This window comes from Oenanthe melanoleuca, chromosome 3, assembly GCF_029582105.1.
Source record: "Oenanthe melanoleuca isolate GR-GAL-2019-014 chromosome 3, OMel1.0, whole genome shotgun sequence".
NCBI classification, from domain to species: Eukaryota; Metazoa; Chordata; class Aves; order Passeriformes; family Muscicapidae; genus Oenanthe; species Oenanthe melanoleuca.
The window spans coordinates 61,408,576-61,432,016 of NC_079336.1; the positions used below are offsets into that span (position 1 = coordinate 61,408,576).

Below are 23,441 nucleotides of genomic sequence, written 5' to 3' on the forward strand. Positions count from 1 at the left end.
AAAGACTTGTTCATGCAGCAGCTCCATCAGTTCACAAAATGTCTTCTCCTTGCATTTTGCTTTTTATCTTGTGGCCTGTCTTATACAGTGGTCTTATGACAGTTGTGTACCTTTCCCCAGAAGAGGAGAACGTGGGATATTGGATTGAAGTGCTTTAAAACTATTTTGAAATGTCAGTTCTCATGTGACATATGACTACTTTTACTACATACTTCAAAGTGCTTTAGCCTTTTAAAAAAAATAAATAAAATACTACTTTGTTTAAAAATTATAATAGAGGTAGAAATTTCATTGGGATGAAGGCTCCTCCAGCATACCACAATAAATAAATACACCATACAAAAAGGGGCAAGTTTCTAGAGTTTATATTTTGATCAATGAGATGATGTTACTGACAGGTAAAGAAAATCCTCCTGTGGTGGGATGAAGATATAGGAAAACGGAAAATGGACTCGCACTTTATCTGCACACCTGATAATCGTCCCTGCCATGAGGAGAATGAAGGGATGGAAGTTTCTCCTCCTGTTATAAAAGTCTGCTGTCTTGGGGACAAATTCTACTCTGAGATTCAAACAAATCTCACTGATTTCAGTTTTAAAAGGGTGCATGTTTTTTGGGGCTTTTTTTTTTTTTCAAACTGACATGCCAGTAGAGCAGAGGACAGTTTATTTCAATTGCAAAGAACTGTATAAATTGTAGTATCCTTATAATATTAACTATTTTGCATGGCATATTTTGTATGTCATGCAACTTTCATTATAATTTATAAATACTCTTGTAACTATAGAATGCAGTTTTACTATTTTATTATAGCAACTTTTAACTACTGGACTGCAGGGAAAAGCAGAATAATTTGAGCTTAACTGTAAAACAAGAATATTCTCTGTTGCTCTGACTGGCAACTACATGAAGAAATAACACAAATAGAAGAAGCATTCTAAGCCTGGTAATTTTCATTGTAACTAAAGCTACATGGAACAAAGGCAGTCTAACAAAATGACATTTATTAATTGTCATTAATGTTCTTATTTCAGTAGCAAAGTTGTGGTACCAGCATATACACTAAAGGTACTATACAGTTGTTACTGCAGAACAAACATCATGCCAGTTTATTTGCCAGCAAAGATGCAAAAACAAGTACAAGAAATGAGGGTCATTGTATTTCTCTTCAAGCCAAGAAACAAGCAAGCAAACTAACGAAAAACTGCAGTTATCACAGAAAGCTAATTGCTTAACTAGACAATCATAGTTCAACTCAGCTAAAACAGCTATCCTGTATTTTATTGAAATGTTTATCCTTGTCCCAGAGTATAACAATGTTTTCCACCAACTGATTTAATACTGACATCCATTCATTTATCAGAGCCATTTCCATTGACTCACTAACTGATTTACTCCTTTGACAGGCCCTCTGTTTCCTATTCATCACAATCATCTTGCCTTGCAATAGACTTAGACCTTTTCCAGCACCCGAGGGCAATCCATTCAGTCTAGTGCAATTACCTGCATGACATTCTGCCTCTTTACTGTTCAGAAGAAGCAAGAGAACAAGAGAAAACCCCCAAGTTGGCCTATAACTTTTTTATTCAGTACTTGAAGGCACAATACATCTGCAAGCCCTAATCAAGATTAAATATATTCAAAAGAACAACTAAAAACTTCAGAGTTCAATTACCCTTTATGAAAGGGTTTAATCAGAACAAAGTACAGCCCTCTCTAGATTAATATCTCCAGAACTATCTTGGTGCCACTGAGTTTCCAGAGTGCTCATAATGAATCATGTGATAATACATAAATATGCCTGAGAGAGACCCATTTCTCAGCTTCTCTCCACCCCATTTTCAAATGAGACCTGTTCTTTTTTTTTTCTGTAGAAGAGTCAGCAGAAAAAAATTCAGCTCTTGACTCCCATTAGTTGTGCTTCCCTTCCTCTTTTAGTTTCTTATCTTCTGTGTCTTCTCAAACATAATTTAATGGTCTATTTATATCATTATTACGTATTTTTGAGGGATCCTGAACATCCTCTAAACTTGTGGGATGGAGATTAATTGAAGATAAAGCAAGCTATTAGGGTTGCTACTCATCAAATTATTTTCACAGGTGAACATTGAAACTAATTGGTCAAGTGCATAATGGACCATGCATGAATTTAAATTAATTCTATTTTTCAAATTTTTATTTTTCACATTGCAAAGATGTGTCACAAAGAAATTATTTACGAAGCTGAGACCTGTCTCATCATTTGTTCTGTTGTTCTGACATGGGCAATGGGAAGATGACTTGGAAGTCATGCCACACATTCCTAAATGCAAGTCTTCCAAATGTGCTTTCATCATAAAGTTGTAAAGGAAATGGAGATGTGAGTTGCATGTTGGAAAAAAATCCTTGAAGTCTCCAGAGATTTGGTAGCAATTCCTCTATACTCTAAAAATTAGAAGAAAGACATCACCTCAGTCTTCCAAGAACTGGTTTAATTGGTAAGTCAATTTTAAGTTCTGTAGAAGACACATTGGAACTGCAAAATGCTTTTCTGTGCTGATACTGATTTTGGTGACCCCAAATGCAGTCAATTTACATAAGTGAAACTGTTTTCTGATGGCACTATCCAACCTTTAAATCCATCCTTCAGCTCAGAGTCCAGTTCCTTCATTTTGGGATATAATCACAAATAAGTGTAAGCCAAACAGTATTTTCAGTAACAGCTGCAAAATCCTGCTGTCTTCCACCGAGTTTCACTAGTGCAATTCACTGGGACTTCTTGAACATTTACTGGTCATGCAGGACAGTAACAGAATCCACTACACTGAGTAAAAGATGGGGCTCACAGAAGTAGCAAGTCTGAAAGCCATTGCACCAAATAAAATGCACAAGCAACACATTTACTGAGTGAGAAAGTACTGTCTCCCATCCCAATACTTCAGTATCCAAATTGATTTTCCTCTCCAAACACTTGCAGCTTTAACAAAATTGTGATGCCTGACAGAAACCTTTCCAAACATTGAGACTTTTGCTGATAATGGCAAATAGTGACCATTACTCATGAGTGTCTAGCTTTGACTTACACAGTGAAAGTTTAATTTTCACAGCCTGGGAAAGACATACACTAAGTACCAGTAAGAAATATCTCCTTCTTTTAGCCCCTCCAACTCAGTAATGTGTTTAGACTGGTTTAACACTTGCAGCTGGTGAAATCTGGTATTTTCTGGAAAAAATCCACCCTGAAATTAAGTAAGTAGGTTCTTTTTATCTCAAAGAATAAAAGAAACTGCTTAACTTTAGTAGCATCCCAGAGAAGGACATAAGGAGGGACTCAAATGAAGTACAGTTAGTGTTATAATTATAGCAGTGGGATAGCCATAACAGCTGGGTAGAAGCTATCAGGTCCTGAGTAATTAAGTGTAAAAGATAAGAAAAAGTGATCAAAAGAAAAAAGCAGAGAATGTCTGTTTTTCTGTACATTTCCACAGGATGAAACTCCACTTTTATATGGAACAATCAACATTTCTGGGCCTCTTGAGCATCCACAATTAATTTAAATGAACAGCCAAACAGCCAAATGAACAGCCAATAGCCAAACAGCCTTACTAAAGACATCATCTGCATTTATATTTGGCTATACTGGTTAAGCCAACATCCGCAGCTCCTCCTGTCCCTTCTGCTTCCTGTGTTGGCACAGCTACTGCAGCACACTGCAAAAGCTGCAAAAAGAAAACAAGGAGCAGAACCAACCTGCACACCAAAACTTGACAATGATCAAAAATTTCCCCATAAAGCTGGGCAAATTTAGAATTCGATTTCAAGTTACCTTCAGGGCATGCAGGTCAAGTGTATATACAGTTTGGCCATGGCCTCCCTCCAGCTAGTAAGAAATGACAGCTTTAAAATTTTAGTGATGCAGGATCCTACCAATTTCATGGGATCAACAGACCAAAGCAGGCACCTCTTCTCAGCTCTACCATTGGCCCGCTGCAAGGAAGGAGCAGACTGTTCTTTGGCAGAACATGTAGCTTTAGGAAGAAGAGAGTGGAAGTTCAGGAAGGCCAAATTATAAGGCCAGTGTAACATAGAGCACAAGTGCCACAGGTACCACACTGGTACGCTCACTGTCTCCGTAATATGGGGTGTTGTGTGTGTTTAATCCCTGCCAGCAACTGCTGCTCACTCACCCTGACCCCACTAGGTGGGCTGGGGAAGAGAATTAGTAAAAAAGGAGGTGCAGCCAGAAGGTTAGAGAAAACAAGTCTCCTCCCAAACTTGTTGACAGCTGCCCTTTTGTGGTGCAATTATGATCCAAACATACACAATCACAGTAGTAGCAAATCCTAAGTGATCACTATTTGTGTTGTACACAAGTTATTCTAAAACCTAGACTTCAGCATGCTCTGATCTGCATGTCACAGATGTTTAATGTGCTTTTCACATAGCAAGTGCTCTAAGCCACTACATCACTTACCATCACTCGCACTGAAAATTACGAATCCTTGCAGTTTAGAATGTCATTGTCCATAGCACAGAAGTATAGAGAAATTGAAAGATTCCTCTCCTGTTCCCATTAGATACTTAATCCTGTTCTCAGCAGCACAACAGAAAGCCTCACTCAATGGAAAGCAGTAATTTATACTTTCCACTGGCTGCTTTACAGAGTTCAGAACAGATGTGAGGTGTAGCTAAGAAAGATTTTCAGACAAAATCCAGAGTGTCTGGTTTTTTTTATATTTGTGTTAGGCAAAATTGTTTTAGAACTGCATCAGAAAGGGCTGGGTATCATTTTGTCCATTATTTAAATAAATTCATGATACATGTGTATTTTCTATTCTTTATATACTTATGGAAATAATTTCAGAATCAAGACAAGAAGGGAATGTTTATGGGATCTGTACTTTTATCTGTGTCATTAATGGATTGCCTGAAGATATTTAAAATTAATTCATGACTCCCATATGGCATTTAACCTACAAGAGAAGAAAAAGTCTGCTTTTAAATAAAGCTGCAGATGCAACAGCAAAGAAAGTTATCTACAGCATGTAAACATGAACATAAACACAGCAAAATCCAAGGAAGAGATGGCTTAAAGAAGTATATATACATATACATACATATATATATATATATATTCATCAGAACATTCACAGTTTACATACCGGGAAAGTATATACCAGGAGAGAAGTAATAAATACAGTGAGCTACAGAGCACAACTCCACTACATGGTCTAGCATTACCATCCCCAAGCAAGGAATAGTTTATAGCTGATTATTATTTTTTAATCCCTACATACATCCTATGTCTATCTAGTGTGTATACAAGGAAGTAAACTTTAGTTGTTTTTCTTCTCCCAAAACTTTGGAAAGAACTATCTGGTTTTAAAAACTGCTTACTCCTAATGTTGCTGACAGGGTAAACAAATTTGCTCAGTTCTAAATACTACACACCATCACAAATTTAAAAGATGTTTGGTACTTAGGGTCTTGTTGCTGTTCTCATGTGTACCTAGGCTACTTTGGCTGAAAGCTGGAGTTGGGAGTATTTTCTCCTGGAAAATATGCCTGGCAAACTCCTGCATCAGCACTTGCAGTTTAACAGAGAAATAAGCTGAAAATCATGAGGATCACTTCTGTTAACGCTTAGCACTGCAAATGCACATTTTTCTATGCACCTGAAAGTTTGTTTATTGTCTCAAATTTCTGTGAATCTGAGATGGTGAGAAAAAAAAAAATCTCAAACCTTACATCTGATTTTTTAAATTCAAAGTTTTCAAAAACCACCTTTTTTACATAGAGGCAGATAATCCAAAATAGGTACTAGAATATTTAATTAAGCACAAGAGGAGTTTACTGTATCATCTAGCTAATATTACTGTGTCTCTTCACATTCCTTATGACCAGATTTTTTTCCACATGTTGTCTCCTTTAGCACAAGAACCAGCTTTCCTGCATGTACCTACTCTCTGCCTGTGGGTTCTGTTCAAAGCTCAATCAGTTCCACAGGAATATCTTGTAATTCCTAGATTACCAGCTACTTAATCACAATATCTATTTTGAACACTTTCAATAGTGCAGATAATTTTTATCTTGACATATAAAAAATACTTCAAAACTGCTGAAGTTCATTGTGCAAAGCCAAAGAAAATATAATCTGCCTAGACAACAAAAGATATCATTAAGAATGAAAGCAAAGGTTAATGACCAGAATGGTACTTAATTTGAGTGTAAATGAATAGCTTGTCCATTATAAATAAAATACCCTGCATTCTCCCTGGATCCTTTTTCTTTTTCTCCCTGGAGGAGAGAAGCAGTTCAAATCTGAAGTCGTAGCTCCTTATAAAGCACACAGTGAAAATCACAAATCATGCAAATAAATGAAGAAAACAAACAATGGAGCTCATAATCAGATTGATAAAGAACAGACATAAAGACAACCTATATATTGTGAACAGCAGCATAAAATTTAAGCAAGTAATCTTTGCTGGATGGATGCAGAAGCCAAGGGCTCATACTGAAAGCAACTATTCAGCAGGTGTTCATACAATCATAGTATGGTTTGAGCTGGAAGGGACCTTAAAGATCATCCAGTTCAAACCCCTCTGACATGCACTTTTCACTAGACCAGGTTATTCAAAGTCCCTTTCACCCTTGTCTTGAACATTTCCATCCACAACCTGTTCCAGTGTCTCATCATCTTCACAGTAAAGAATTTCTTCCTTATACCTACCAATGATCTCCCAGTTTGAAGCCATTACCCCTTGTCCTATCACTGCATGTCCTTGTAAAATGTTTCTCTCCAGCTCTCTTGGAGGATCCCTTTAGGTACTGGAAGGCTGCTACAAGGTCTCCCTGAAGCCTTGTCTTTTCCAGGCTGAACAACCCCAACTCTCTCAGTCTGTCTTTTTACAAGAGATGTACTACTTTGTACAAGAGGCTTCAGCTCCGATTATCTTCATGGCCTTTCTCTGGACTCATTCCAACAGGTCCATGTCCTACTCAGACAACAAAGTATACTTAAGGTGGTGTCTCATGGGTCTTCCTTTCAAAATGGGAGTTATGTTTCCCCTGTGTTCACTCTTTAACTTAGCGAGAGTTCAATTTTATCACAGATTTTTAAACTTCTTTAAAAAAAAAAAAAATTCACAATTTGCATTGCTGGGATATCCAACCCTCAGAATACATTAAATCAACTCAATGGAAAAAAACAGAGGAATATCAAAGCTGCTGCAAATGCCAAACTTCTGTCTGGAACGCACATTGGCACTTGGCAAACATGGATATGCACTCCAGATTTATAGATTCTGTGCACTAAATCCAACATCAGATCTGTAGAATTTTTGTGAGGAAAAAAAGATACCTGAATGTACAAATGTCCCAGTGTTGACAGATATGCACCATTGTTTTCCTTTTTCAACATAAAAGTGCACATGAACTTTTCTTTCAATTCATTATCCACCAATGAAGCAATGTGCTTATAGTCAAAGTAATCACATCCTCGATACAAAATGAAAGAAAAAACCTCTCTTCATTCAGACCAAATGCAAACCCACACCAATTTCATGGAAAACTGAGCTGGGCTCAGCACATGCTCATTGCTCCCTTTGGATCCAGTGCAGCCAAATCACATCTATGTAGTCACTTGGAATGAAGTTTCAATCCCCAGCAACTGGCCTTTAAGTATTCTTGCCTTGCACTGATGAAAAATAGCCTGAACCTTGAAAGCTTTTTTTCAGCCTTACACATTCCCCCATGTTGTTCACAGCATGGCCTTGTGTACAGTTACTGCAGCATCACTGAAGCAACAGAATTTAAGGAACAACCAACCAGGCAGAAAACCCATCAAGCTATCATTTAGCTAGAATGGTTCCATATGCAGTAAGCTAAGTATTTTGCCAAACCTACACCTTTCTCCTTTCTCCTTTTACCAGCAGGAATTACAATGGTTTTAATTTGCTTTGTCCAAACAGAATGTGAATGCAGCTGTTATGATTTATATCTGGGGTAAAAAAAATCATTTTACAGTGATTTTGAGAAGAATCTCGATACAAATTATATCTCTGGCACATTAAATAGTACATTAAGAACAGTTAATATGCTTACAGTAATTTTTGTGTGAAAAATAAAGGTTTTCTCCTTTTAAAGTAAAAAATTACCTTTAGTTTTTCAGATTTTCTTGTCTAGAAAAACATTTCATACTACAAAAAAAGAATCCTCTGTTTACAAAATAGAAACAACTGTAGCAACAGAAGCAGAGGGGAATCATTACAGAACACCAGTACATAAACAAGTGCTACAGATAAAATAGGTTCTACTTATTTAAATTAATAGCTGAGTTTTTTTTTATTTCAGCCACAGATTAAGCCTCTCCTAATTCTCTAGGCATGCCAAACCAGGCCTAGGCATCATGTGTGACATTACCGACATCCAACTTGACAATTTAAGTAGATAGAAGAAAGCTCTGCATCTCAGCTTAGCATTCTAGACTCTTCTCTATTATTCTTCTTACTAAAACAAAATACCTCATTTTCCCAGAGTTCACCATGGCTTTCAGTTATCTCATTCTGCAATCTTGTCTGTCCTATCCTTCTCTCCTACCAAATGCAAGGAACTGCTTCACAAATAAAAATGGACCTGAAATGAGGTTTATTTGATAAGCATTCAGCCAGACTCCCTTCCAGAAGCTTACTGCAATCTGGTGACTTATTCAGGATCTGAGTCCTGCAGCCAGCCATGACCTGTGCCTATAAGAGGCAAGTGAAAGTACATGCATCCCCACTCTTACCTGACCACGCTTGTGAAGACTTAAATCGAGACCACATGTAAATTCAGTATGATGTTCAACTGTTTCCAGCAAAGGATTAGGCTTGGAAAAGTCCCAGAATCTATAGAGAGAATAAAGGAGGGAGAGAGAGAGAGAGGAAAAAAAAAATCAAACAAACCACAATTAAAGTAATTGAAAGGCCATTTCAAAAATATAATGCAAGATATTGACAAATCCGTTGCTGCCAGGGTATTTAAAAAAGCAAACTCATCCACTTAGTAAACATAACAAATCATACTCCTGAAAAAACATCTGCTGATTAGCATAAATTAAACCGCACTGAGCAAAGCCATCTTTGTGTCCCATTGCAAAAACCAAGATCAAAGCTGGCCCCAAGGAGCAGTGGTTGGGACATGATTAAAAAAGAAGAAAAAAATGTAGGCTAGAATATTCTTGTTATATTTCTTGATGGCTGGGGAATTTTATCCCTGAAAGTTATTAGTACAATTTGTGATTTTTCTCAGTTTTTGGCATCATTAACAATGGGGTCCTTAGTTAAATAAAAATTACACACTCATTTAGAGACCTCAGTCGTGCACATTTTCAAATTTGAGACTGTGTTCCTGTAAAACAGAATTTAAAAACAAATTTGTACTATACAGATGAGCTGTATTACACAGTTAATTCCACTAGTTCCAATCCACTATTTTTAAAAGAAAATTTTCTTTTGAGCCTTGGTTGATAAAAATACTTATAAAATGACAATTCTGAAGTCCTCTACTTCTCCCAGCTACTGTCCCAACAGATTCATGGTCCATCAATGCAATTAACAGCAAGTATGAGATGTAAGAGTAGATAGGATTGAAATAGAGGTAAAAGATACCTCAGTCATGAAAAAAAGGATTCGAACCCAGAACTTTCAGATAATAACACACTGACAAAACCCCACATGACAGCACAGAACAAAGATTTGTTTCTCTTTCTTGTGTTGTATATACTGCTGAGAAAAGTCCACAGGCTGCACAGCATGACACATTTTGTGGGCTGTCAGCTGTAATCAAATTTTCTACAGCTCAGATTTTCACACAGGGGTCAGTTATATGCTTTACTACATCTGTAACAATCATAGAGGTCTCTTTGCCTTGCCTTTACTGGGAAAAGTGACAATACTTAACAAGAACAGCTCATTATCAGATCAACTACAGTGGAAGTACTGTAAGTTCAAACCAATTCAGGTAAAATAGCAAACACTGGAGCCAGCAGGGTCAGTTTGTTTAATATGTAGATGTAATTTCCTTCATGAACAAGGAGAGCAGTATCAGCACAATGGCTATGCCATAGCAACAACCCTCTTAATTTTTTCCTAGTACCTGGGATCTAAAATAAACAACTTATTTTGCAAGAGAGAGGAGCAAAAGACCATCTCAGCATTTCCATCGTCCCACATTTGTTCATAAGAAGGTAAGGAAACAAATCTTGCTGTTTCTAATAGTGTTAGTCTTCCTTACCACATTAGCTCTCTACTAATTCCTGAAAGACAGATGCTCATAACTAAAAACTACAATTAAAGAAGATAAATTTAGATCTTCATGAATAAAAACCTAAGAAAGACCTTTTGATCAATTTTTAAAATAGTAGGACAATATAGTGTTTGTTGTTTGAAGTCATGTTGTAAAAAGGTAGAAGCAGTTTAGAGTTTAAGAGTAGTGCAACTTAGTTCAAGTCCAACGGACTGACTGGAAGCTTTGAAACTTTTTCTTAATATATAAATAGTTACTAGGGAAAGCCCAAAAAATATTCAGTCTCAGGATTGAGAATTATTGATGACAAATTAATGATGGTTTTCATAAAAACTTTGCAACCCAAAGTGAGAAACACTGTCTACAGCACAGCTTCCAAAACCACCATGGTGACAGCAATATTTTCCTCAATTTCCATCACATTCTGCAGACTGAGAGGGCAATGCAATTTTTCTAAGACACTGTTTACCACAGCAGGATGGCTGTACAGCAAAGTGAAGATGCATCCACAGCACAAGTAGGTGTGCTTGCATTACTTCAGTTGAAAATGTGTCTACAGAGTTAGCAGCATGAATTTAAAAAATGGGCCAGACAATTACATAGGCTTTTAGGGTCCCTTACAAGTTTGTACAGCCTGTACAACCACAGGTGTGTCATTCAGAACTGCTATTTTTACCCATATTATGTATGAAGCCACAGCTTCAGTCACATCTGCATCAATCACAAAACCCCAAAACCTATATGAGTGCATTTTCTTAAACTTTTTAATGCTGGAATTGTTAAAAGTATAGCTTCTCCCTCATTTCTCTACTTTTTTGGGGTTTTTTTTTTTTTTTTTTTTTTTTTGTTTGTTTGTTTTGTTGTTGTTGGTTGGGTTTTTTTTTGTTTTTTTTTTTTGTTGTTGTTGTTTTTGTTTGTTGTGGGGGGTTTCTTTGTTGTTTTTTTGGTGTTTTGTTTTGTTTTGTTTTTGTTTTTACATGTACCTGGCATGCAATTCATAAGCTGCACATGTATAGCAAGTGGACTGTTTATTCTGAACAAGACATTGTGAGAAGAGAAAAAGCCTATCATGCTATGGATTTTTTACTTTGTACCACCCATAGCAGCATCATGAGCACCTGTGCTCCCCGACCAAATCACTTCTACCAACCCAAATATCGTTTGTCCTGCACCTTGTCCTCATCCTGCCTCTACCCTTACCAAGTGCCCCTGCGCCTTCACCACTGCCTGGGAACAAAAAGGTCTCATGTATCATTCCAGGTTCTAGTGTCTGTACAATTGTATTTGTTGTGGCAGCCTGTTGCTGTATGATGAGAAGCTAGTGGATGAGTAAGAACACTGCTTACTTGTGGTGGTGAATTCATGCCATGTCTCTTACCTTCCTTAAGGCAGTTCTTGGGGTTTCCCTCTCTGGCATGCTCATGAGTTTCCATTAAATTTGTAAAAGCTTAGTAAATTTAGACTAAGAGTTTCCTGTCAAATTTAGTTAAGTTTTCAGTAAGTTCAAAAGTTACTCCAGGAAATGGCTCCAGGAAATGCACAGATGGAAGCATAAAGAACAACTCATCATGTCTATGTCCTTCTGGGTAAGAAAAAAAATATTTATGGTAAATATTTATTCATTAAAGCTTTACTAATGCTCTTAGGTTACAAGAGATGTCTTCATACATCATATTTTTAGGTGGGTGTGAATCAGCTGTTTAGGGCTGCTTTCCATAAAAGCCCACTCAACAACTAATGCTAGCTTTCACACACAACCACACCAGGCACAAGTCACAGTAGCATGTGGATGTATAAAACCAAGAACCTATCAAGAGCAACACAGAACTCAGTGCTAGTTTACTACATGTGTATCACACAATTCATCCTCCTGCTCCTGTTCTCTAATTCTGGTGCTGACTTGTAAAAGTTCTTCCTGCAAACTATAAAAACTTCTGTCAGAGAAAACTTCTGAAGAGATAATTTCATTACAGTTGCAGTGAAGTATTAACATTATGAAGCAATTTGGGTATAGAAGGACATTTTCCATTTGAGGAAAATAAGGAAAAAAAAGAGAGTAAATGAGCAAACATCCACCTTTTCATCTTGAAGGAAAAAAAAAACAGAAAAAGAATACAAGGATAGTAAGGATAACTAAGTGAAATGAAACACAGTTTATTTTATGATCAGCCTTATTCTCTAAGACTTCTTTGTGATCCAAGTTACTGAACTTGTACATAGTGACGGAGAGCTGGAGATAGCGGTTTACCTTACAGTGTGTTGCAGAGATGACATCCAGTATAGTACAACTTTTAACAAAAATTGCCTTTTTGCCTTAGGGACAAGCCTCTGTGAATATGATCCAAAATCTGGCCTTATACCAGCTTAATGAAGCTCTATAATTTATCAGATCTTCTGTTTAGATTTTTGTGAGCACTGTCTGTGACTAATGCAGCAAGATTTCTTTTTTATACTGAAGAGTTCAAAAATACAAAATGGTGATTCCAGTAAAAGCTGACACTGATGTTCTTCCAAACTGAATTTTGACAGAGATAATGTTTAGGAATATGCATGTAGGCCTAAAGTAGTCCTGGAAATGTTACAGTACTTTGTGTATTTCCTGGCATTTTAATGATTCATTTGTATTTAATCTGCTCTTTAATTAGCCCACAATTTTTATGAGCTCTTCTAAAGAGCAAGGAAATGGTATAGAAAAAATTTGTCTGAATGAAGCATTTACTGGACAGGGATTATAAATTATTATAGTGAGGTATGTAAAAACTCAAGTTCAAATCAACATCCTCTTTTTCTCACCTCCAGTATGAAGGTGGCATGTGAATTAAGTTTCTTTTCAATAGCTTCACTACAGTACTTACATTCAATCATTATGCTACCTGCAAAGGAGGAAGCTAAGCATTGTTAACTTTGTTGTCAACCTACTATTTTTTCTTTTAGATATCCAGTTGTGATTATGTGCCAAACTAGCTGTACAACCTGAAACAAACAAAACCTCTGCCTCTCACATGACAGTTTGATAATCTGAACTAAGATTTGCAACTGTTTGGTTAAACTATAAAGCTCCAGTAATATTTAAGATTACAGACCTCTGATAGTAAAGGATTGCTCCAATACTATGCTGTATCCTGTTATCTACTATAAACTAATGCTTGCAGATAATTCTGAGCTTCAAACAGACCCGCTGAAGAATATAAATGAACAATATCATAACTACACTGCAATTAAAATAACACTGCAATGAATCTGTTTTTAAGGGACTGCCATACCATGCTGGTCTATGAAAATCAGCTCCCCCCACCAAATGGGGCTAAAAAGTCACAGGCCTCAAGTAGATTCAACAAGATCCATAATTAATGCCATGTACTAGAATCCTTACTTCTCTTCCACCTTTTATATATTTATCAAGGACTTTTAATCTTAAATTTAAATGTGTGTGTGCATACATTCACATCCACATGTCAAGAACATATGCATATATGACAGGATGTATGTACATGTGGAGTGGATGGTGCATCCAGTAAAATGACAGCATGTGGCAGAGCTAAAACACAGTCTTTTAAAGAGATGATCCCAAATTCTTATGGCAACAATTTTCCTCCATTATACAGAATATTTTGCTTGTGATACCTTTCCCAAAGACTTTCACCTGGCATTTTCTGTTGTTTGTTCACTTATACCAAATCCAACAGTCTTAGAATACTGTTAAAAATCTTAATTTCATCTCTTCAATTCTGCTGTCTCTCCCTAGTCATGACAAGTAAATATTTGAACAGAAAAATGATGACTAGTGTGAATTTAGTGAAGATGTCCCCAAGCTCTGCATTTATAGACACGATGCTTTGTGAGCTAGTAGCTATCTCCATCTTTTTGACAATTTCCACATACAGAAATGTCAGAGCTGAAATTGCATTAGATTTCAGTACTGCATGAAGCACACAGGCACCAAATCTGAAGGATATATAGTTGGTGTCAAAAAGTGGAAAAGCATGATAACACAATCAAGTCACTTCAATGCTTAATGAGTTAACTTCATGATGCAACTTTATATGATGTTATGGAAGAAGACTGGATAGATTTATGATTTAGCAAGACATACAGGCACTGAGAATTAGCAACAGAACCCTTTGGCAATAGAGCCTCTCTAGGTCTGGTGTCAGACCAATTAGGACACAACCAGAAGCAACATTACTTGGGATGATTTGGATAAGTAGGGTAACTTTGCAGTCCTTTATGGAGACAAGAGGGCTTCTCCCATTTCCTAATGTACTGCCTACTACATTCAGTCCATGTTAGACAATTAAAATGTAGACCAAATAATGTGATTGAGGTATTCAGGAATATTCACACTGTACTGACTTACAACACTGTACCTTAGAGAAATCCCAGTATCAAATCAAACTTCTTTAGGACTTGAAATTAGCTTTAAAACAACTGTAAAATCAGCAGTATCAGATATACTGAGCAGGCAAGGGAACTTGCCGAAGTACTGCCAAAAGAGCTTCAGCATACACTCTGTGGAACACTACTAAATCTTCCTCAGATACTGGTAGGACAAAAACTTTGTTCACAAAAAGCCTAAATAAATTGTATAATAGAAACATATGAATTCACCTAACTCAATTAATTTTAAGAGGGTATTACCTTCTTATCAGACATTACCACAGCTAGATGCAACTATGTTCAGTAAAGTGATGTGAAAAGGATTGCAGAAAGCATCTGACAGAGCAGATATTGCTCGGTGTGACTGATCTGGCCTTTAAGTGACAAACTCATGCATTTTCAACAGAGCTTATGAAGAATCTGACAGCAACATTAACTACACTTCAGTATATCCACTCTGGAACTGTTTTCTATTGCAAGCCATATTAAAATAGATCACCTTTCTAGGTTTATCCAGTTAGAGAAGATACTGTACCTTACAGTAAAATCATAGGAGCAAGAGGCCAATATGGTTGCATGGAATGGTGAAAACTGCAAGGAAAAAAAAAAAACTTTTAAAGTTAAAACATTGTGAACATATATAGACTTATTGTAAGTAGCAAGTTATCAAAGTTTAACTACTTAAATGATCTTGGTTAGTACCACATCATGCTGCAACAAAACAGACTACATCAATGTATTTTACTCCCTCATGGTTCTAATTACAAACAATCATAGAATTAATAATCACAAGGAATGCTCTGTGGGATCCTGGTTTTCTTAGATTTCATTACAGCAGTACCAAGTAACTGCTGTAAAGTTAAAAGATCTGGAAAAGTCATATAAACAGTCATTAAAGTCTGTTTTTGGCTAATAGGCTGAGTTTCATCTTGTTATATAAATCAAGTTTCAAACCAGCTATGTGACCAGTTAATTTTCAGAAAGACAAAATCTGTGCCATACTGCAGAGAATATACGATATATTACTGTCATCAGTTCTATATCCTAGAATTTTGAAATTATTTATACAAATGGGAAAATTGGAGAGAAGCAGAAAAACTGAAGGCAATATAGCATCATTTAATTATCTCTCCCTCTCCTACAGGGCATTTTACAGGATACACTATTCCGTGGACTCTTGCAGATTGTTCTAAGAACTGCAGCAAAAGAAGGATGAACAAAATTGTTCATCTCAACTCTGTTTTTTTGGCAGCCTTCAGTTTCAACTATTTTAAAATCTGTATTTCTCAGCAGGAAATACAACAAGCCACTGACATAACTTGAGTTTGAAATGCAGGTCCCCCACACTGTGTTTCATAGTTAAGACTTCCTGCAAGACCTCTATACAAAGTCAAAAGTTAAGTCTGGACTACTGCCATAACTGTCCAAGTTGCCAAGAGAGCAGAGTATGCTGATGGCTGCTGAAGTCTGATGACAGAGTTCTCTTCACTATAGCAGAATTGAGGGATGTGCATGCTAGAACTTGAACCTCTGCAGACCTCCTGCAATTTTTTTTTGAGGGGAAAAAAAACCCCAAAACAAAACAGATTCAGCACCTCAGGAAAATGAATACTAGAGGGGCAGAAGTCTGATGGGCAACAAAAAACAGTGGTACAGCTTCCATAAGCCCCCTTTGCATGTCCACATAGTTTAAGATAAAGCAAAACCATCCTGTCAAAGCTTTGTTATTAACCTTAAGTATCCTAGAAACTTACCTAAGCAAACTCTTATCAAAATACTTAGTAGAGTGCTACACATGTAAGTTGAAAAATTTGCTTAATGTCTTTGCCACAATTCTGTCATCTGAACAGCTGTATACAGGCAGAAGATACCACCATGTCATTCATCCTGACCTCCAACAGATCATTCATCCAAGTATCTTTTAAGGTAAATGCAAAAACCATAGCTATGTTTCAGTGTAAGATACTAAGACAGCTTAGAAGGTGAGGATCAAATGCACCAACATCAAACTCTCCCAAGAAGGACTCCAGATGACCTTAGTGTGCTGATAATGCCCTGTACTGCAGTGAAAGACCACAAGAAATCCACAGGAATCCTGACAGTATTGTGTTGGGTAGAATTCCTTGCCAGCCTCAGATCTGACAGTCAACACAACCCCTGAACAAGTGAACAGAATACAAACGACAAGCAACAAAAAGAGTGTGATTTCATGGTTAGTTTAAGCAAATTTCTTGCTGCCAAGACTTGTGGCTTCCATCTTCTTTTCCACTTCTGTCCCCCTCCTTTGTGTCAAGGCTTGCAATTGTGTGGTTGTGCAACAAATTGAAACAACTTAGTGATCCAGACAGAAAGTAGTCACTTTCAGGGACAGGGTTTTCAGTCAGAGCCAAAAGCTGCAGCATTACAATCCCTAGTGGCAGCACAATGCAGGGGAAGGGATATCAGTAGGGGCAGTGGCCTCTATAGAGGCAGGATCCAGGTCTCTCTCAATTCAGTGTGCCAGGTGAGTTATACCACACAAGTGCAGATATTCTGCACCCTCTTGAAGTGCTGGCCCACACTGTCATATCTTATGTCCTCAGGGACCTTGTCTGTCTTGAAATGGAAGCAATGAAAGCCTGGTAAAATGGAATAGAAGTCATGTACTCTCAGTATGGCTCCTCTGCACATGGATGCACCTTCTCCTATGAAAAATATTTCACAGAGCCAGATTGGAGAATAGTCATGCAAGCATTGAATTAGAAAAAAAGACTCAGCATCAATCACCAGTGGGGAGCTGGTAGGCAGGGGTAGCTGGGATAAGGAGAGCAGGAGCTTCTCATGTTGTCTGACCATGAAAAGGATTTGTGATACGCAATGACTACCTGAGTCACACCCTTTTCTGACAACTTACTAAGTACAGTAACTTCTAAGTATGTTAGAAACAAATCAAGGCCACGTGAAGCAAAATACCAACCCAGGATGACTTTTTTCTGCCAATTCAAACTTCCTAGAAAATATTAATAAACATACCTGTTCCTGAAAGGCTTTAAAAGGATCAGGTATTACCTCCTTTTTCAGGAGACTTTGATATTGACGCATATGACTCTCACATTCTTTGCTGGTTTCAATATTTTACATTGAAACATAGTTATAGTTTTTGAGTTTACCTAAAAAGATATTTGGATACATATTTTCATACAACAATAAGTAAACAATAACAAAAAAGACTGAAAATACAGTCTCTGTGCACTGAGAGCAAATTCTTAACGGTGGGTGCTCTAGTTGTACACAGGTCCAGTAAAATTATCTGTAGCCTTCCATGGATAAAGTTTCAAAACCTCTTTGAATGCATTAATATTTTCTTTGTATACAAAAAAGTATATATTTACAATGTGTATCTTGTCTTCTGTGAATATTGGCACCCTTTGTGTGGAAAGATAAAGGAACAGCATCATTTAAAAATGAGTAAGGGGAAGTGTTTTCCTCATCTCAAATTTCCCGTATAATTTAGCTGAAGTCAACATTCTAACCCTCTCTCAAACCCTCTAACACTCTTCATGTAAATATGCTGACTTTGAAAATGCCATTTACTGTAAAATCCCAGCAATCTACAAAACATCAAAATGTTTGACAGTGCTAAACTGAAAGTTTTCAAGAACAGTCACTGTAACATCTAAAATCCTGTTGGTTTTTTCATACTTATTGCATAATATAAAATATCACTGGCTTCCAGAAAAATTTGTGTCACAATTCAGTGATGGTCAGTGGGAAATAAAATTCAACTTACTTTTACTCTTCTGATGGCATAGGTGTGACCAAGCAACACAAACACTGGTTGCCGGATGTTCCTCAAATCCCAGCCTTTCAAGCTACAGTCAACTGCACCAGTTACCAGCAAGTTCTGATGATATAGCAAAAATCAGATTTAATTACTAAATTGTAGCAATGCATATGTTGGATACAAAAGTTAGATAAATCAAAAAATACAGATTAATAAATCATAAATGAAGTGACGTCCCAAGTGGGTAAATTAAAGAGCACAGAGCAACACAATCTGGTCTTACACTTTTGACTACTGCACCCACTACACAAAAGAGCTAAGCAAAATCTCTGATCTGCTTGGGCTCACCATCGCTTAGAACAAAGCTCTTCCAGAGATGTAATAGTGAATGAATGAGAGCAACAAAGCAACTAGGCATATTTTCATGAAGAGAAGAGGCAATAATGTTGCAGCAAAACCCCCTGCTATTTAATGAGAGTGGTTCAATTAGCAAAACAGTGGGATGGATGGTTTTATACCTCATCATATTTGCACCAGTCACAGCTCAAGACCTCAGCCTGGTGGGCTGGTATCACAAGTTTGACTCCTGGGGTTTTCACATCCCAAATTCTCAAAGTCTGATCACCTGAAACAAAGAGAAATTGATTCAATGCTGTTGCACCAGTTACAGTCCATTAGCACTTAACAGACAAGTGTTTCTTAGCTGTATGAAATACAAATTATTGCATGAGGACAATCATGCCAAATAAAGCAAGCAGCATTATAGACACATTATAGAAGATGGATTAATGCAAGAAAAGGTATCTGAAATTGCTACTGCTCTTTCATTAAAGAAAAAACTTCATTTTACTACTAACACTTCTACTATTTTTTAAACTCAGATATGATTTAAAGGAGATAGGGTAAAAGACTTAAATAACATTTCATTAAACTAGCAGCCATTTAAAAGGTCCATTTAAAAATGAACTTAGAAGATCAGAATCATGAAAAAGCTCTCTTTTCAAGCCATCTGAGAAGTTCCTGCTAGTCACATGCTTTCGGCACAAAGCGAACAGTATTCGATATACAATTTATTTCAAAATTCCTTCAGAGAAAAGAAAATTTATGATGTATCTGTCACCTGTATCCATCGTGCACAAAGCCTGCAGTTACTCTCATTTATTGAGACGTTGGAAGATAAAAGTCATTCTACTGTAACTGTTAAAGATGTAAAAGGCAACACATGCTTTAACCTTGGAACAAGCACACACACACACGTACACACAGGACAGTGGAGTGCAGCTTAAGAGCTGTTAATCACCTGTGCCTCTCTCTTAACCTCCAGCCATAAATTTTCTTCTATCCCTAAAGATCTTTAGCATTTCTATACACCTTCCTTACAAATTCACCTCCTAATGGCTTGTAAAGACATTGAAAGCTGCATCAGCTGACATGACAACTATGCTTTTCAATTTTTTTAAATTGGGATTTTCTCATAAGCCCTGAATATTTAAGCTTTGTGTCAGCAAAAATGGATTCTCTAGCTCTCTAGCTTACAGAGAGAGAAATTAAATTAGAATTTATTATTATGTTTATGTTCATTCAAAAGACAAATTTAATCACTAAAAGGAGATTAAAACACTCATGATTTCTATAAGAAGCATGTATCAATGCTACCTAAATTGAAAACCCACTGTTTTACACTGCTACTGAAGAAATTCTTGATATTTCCTTATAATTATTATTTTCATGCCATTTATATATAAGCACTTTGATGGTTTTAGTGCCCTGGTTGTAAAAATATACAGCTGGGCACAAAAAAAATATAAAAAAAATCATAGATCTTTTCAAGAAACTGGCCACAGATCAAATAAAACCATCCCTAGTGCCACAGCAATATTCCTAACTGCATGAACTACCAGACCCTGTAGACTTTACAAAAAAAAACCAAACCATTAGACATTTGGAAAGTTTAAATAAATAAAGCAGAGAGAGCTTGCTTCACTGTATGTCCTGAGTGCAGCTTTCTGACCGTGGAGAGCATGTAAAGCTTGCTCTGGTGCTGGCTGGCTCATCCTCAGCCCTCAAGACTGGGAGAGATGCTGCACTCTTGGTGGATAAACTCCCATCAATGAGGTGGGAACAACACCCAATTTCTCCCTATTTTCACTCCTCTCCCCTACTGTCAAGAGGAGGACTGCTGCTCAGTACACGGCTAGCACTCCTGACAACGGCACCCCGCAGCCAGCCCAAGCCGCAAACATCGCTACAGTGCTTACAAAAACAGGGCAACATATGGAGAGGAAGAAACACGAGCAGCAGGGTTTTGGCAAAAAAAAAACTGGTAGCATGCCCTGGATCCTCTCTCCATTAGCTTTGCTAATCTGCTTGCCTGCAGAGTAAAGTTCAGTTTGAGTTTTAAGTCTTTCTGAGATATTATAATGGACTTCTTAAAAAGCTTTTATTTTAATTTCATCAGATAACATAGATTTGAAGGGGAAACACATATTTCACTACAGAGAGGATCATTTTCCCCAAGCAAATAAATATATAAATCCAGGTGAACTAGAATGAACTGCTAGAGAGATGCTACAGTAGCATTATAAGGGCCAAAAGCATTTGGAAAAGTAATTCAGCCAATATCAATTTTGACACTAAATATACAATTGTCCCAATTACCTCTTTTTTTAACAGAAAATGCTGATGCATGATAAAAAGAAAAAATAATTATTTTCCTTTTTAAAAAAATTTCTTTGAAAATGCTAGACTTAGCAGTTCTTAATTCTGGCTGGCACTATCAGTGAAATGTTTTTAATGGAGTAACACAACATGCAAGTGAACCTTTCTGTGAATAGAAAAGACTGATTTAAAGCCAAAGGCAATCCAATTCTTTCATTTAAGTGGAAAAATCAGATTAATTTTTTAAAAAACCCTGATAAACAGTGCAATCCTGACTCAGTGCACATTTTAATAAACCTTTTTTTAACCTCAAACTTATTTCCATTACATATATATATTTACATTCAATTTCAACAAAAGCAGCAGCTAAAAATTTTGCAATTTCCACATTTTCATGAGTACTACTGAGAATGCACTTCTTCCACATGATAAAGCAAAAATAAAATAATAAAAATAGTAATAATAATAATAATAATAATAATAATAATAGTAGTAATAGAAAGTCCAAGGAAAGCACACCTAGTACAATCACATTCACTAACAGACACTTCCAGTTGATATCCCAAAGTAAGCAACCACAAAAGTACCCAACATTTCCCCCACAAAATATTGCTATTTTTGTAAGAAGAAATTTCTCCATGGCAACAGATTTTTACTGGTCCATTAGATAATTATTATTTCACAATTGTTTATAAATTGTACTTGCTTGCTTTCTTTCTAATGAATATTTGTGAAATCTTGGACGAATCAATAAAACTACACAATATACACTCATCTATTCAAAACTTTTCAATTGATGCTAATCTACAAGTACATCATCCTTATACACAGGATAAAGATTGCTAATGTGAATGACAATGTCTAATAGAGAAAAGATAAAATTTTTTTAGGATTTAAATTTCATGTAGGTTTTATACTACATTTTTACTCACAGATATATTTTATCCAAATTTATACATTATCATCTCTGAAGTCCTGTGAGAGTAACCAGCTTAGCAATCATTCCCAAACAGTAGGTACAAAAAATAGGTAGGTATTTGGGAGGTTAATAAAACCCCATGAAACCTTAAACAATATCTTAAGGGGAAAAGGACTCTAACTAGGACAGGTACAATGTTTTCCAGGAACCAACTTCCACTAGATCAGGTTGCTGGTCTACCAGAGCCCCATCCAACCTGGGCTTGAACACTTCCATGAGTGGGGCATCTGCAGCTTCTCTGGGCAACCTGTTCTGGTTGTTCTGGCGCCTCATCACCCTCACAGTACAGAATTTCTTCATAATATCTAATCTAAACCTACCCTCTTTCAGTTTAAAGCATTACCCCTTGTTCTATCATTGCATGCATCTGTAAAAAGCCAAAACTATTGAAATTAAAGTGCCACTGAGTGATTATAATTTAACATTACTTGCTTACTTACATGTATTTTTAAATACGAAACAAGATTAAATTATTTAGTTCGAACCAAAGGGAAAATCTCTGGGTGAATTAAAATCAGAACCCAAATCTCATGACTCAAAATCTTTTTATGCATGTTAAAATGATGGTGCTGATTGTTTCCATCAGAGATGATTGTTCTGATTTTGGCTGAAATAGAGATGTTTTTCTTCTGAGTAGCGGGTACAGCGCTGTGCTTTGGATTTAAGATGAGAATAACATTGATAAGACGCTGATGTTTTGGTTGTCACTGAGGAGTGCTTACACTAAGTCAAGGACTATTCAGCTCCTCATGGTGCCCTGCCAGTGACGGGGCTGGAGCTGCACAAAATGTTGGAAGGGGACACAAAGCTGACCACAGCTGACCAAATGGATACCCCATAAGAGATGGTGTCATGCTTAACCTACAAAGCTGTGAGAAGAAAAAGAAAGAAAGAGATGTTTGGAATGAAGGTATTTGTCTTCCCAAGTAACCATTAAGCATGATGGAACCACGTTTTCCAAGAAATGCCTGAACACTTGCCTGCCCAAGGAAAGTGGTAAATTAATCCCTTGTTTTGCTCTTGCATTCAGAGTTTTTGCTTTACCCATTAAACTGTCTTTACCACAACCCATGAGTTTTCCAGCTTTGGTCCCACCACTGGGGAGTGACTGAGTGGCTGCATGGGGCTGAGCTGTCAGTGGGGGTTAAACCAATACAACAGCAGAAGAAAACTTAGAACAGGAATAATAAAGCTCATGGAATTCCACACAAAGAGACAGAAATAGAGTGACACAAATAACAGCTTTAGTTAAATCATCCAAGAGTACTACCGAATACACAAAATCTATCTCCATGTAGAACAACTTACTTAGCAAGTACACATAATTACCAGTGGAAATGTACTTTACAGCTGGTCAATTTTAGTCTGATACAAAATGCTGTCAAGATAAAAATTAGAAGA

At 36.8% G+C, this 23,441-nt stretch overlaps 1 protein-coding gene across 1 annotated transcript in view; it reads right to left on the reverse strand.

The window, feature by feature from the left end:
* The window catches only part of PEX7 (peroxisomal biogenesis factor 7), a 42,981-nt gene that overhangs the window by 4,582 nt on the left and 14,958 nt on the right, over positions 1–23,441 (reverse strand). Inside the window, exons 6-9 of the mRNA XM_056487600.1 lie at positions 18,922–19,028; positions 18,410–18,523; positions 15,176–15,231; positions 8,765–8,864 (exon numbers count right to left, since the gene is read on the reverse strand). Of these exons, the coding sequence (XP_056343575.1) occupies positions 8,765–8,864; positions 15,176–15,231; positions 18,410–18,523; positions 18,922–19,028 (377 nt within the window). The remainder of the gene's footprint in view (positions 1–8,764; positions 8,865–15,175; positions 15,232–18,409; positions 18,524–18,921; positions 19,029–23,441) is intronic.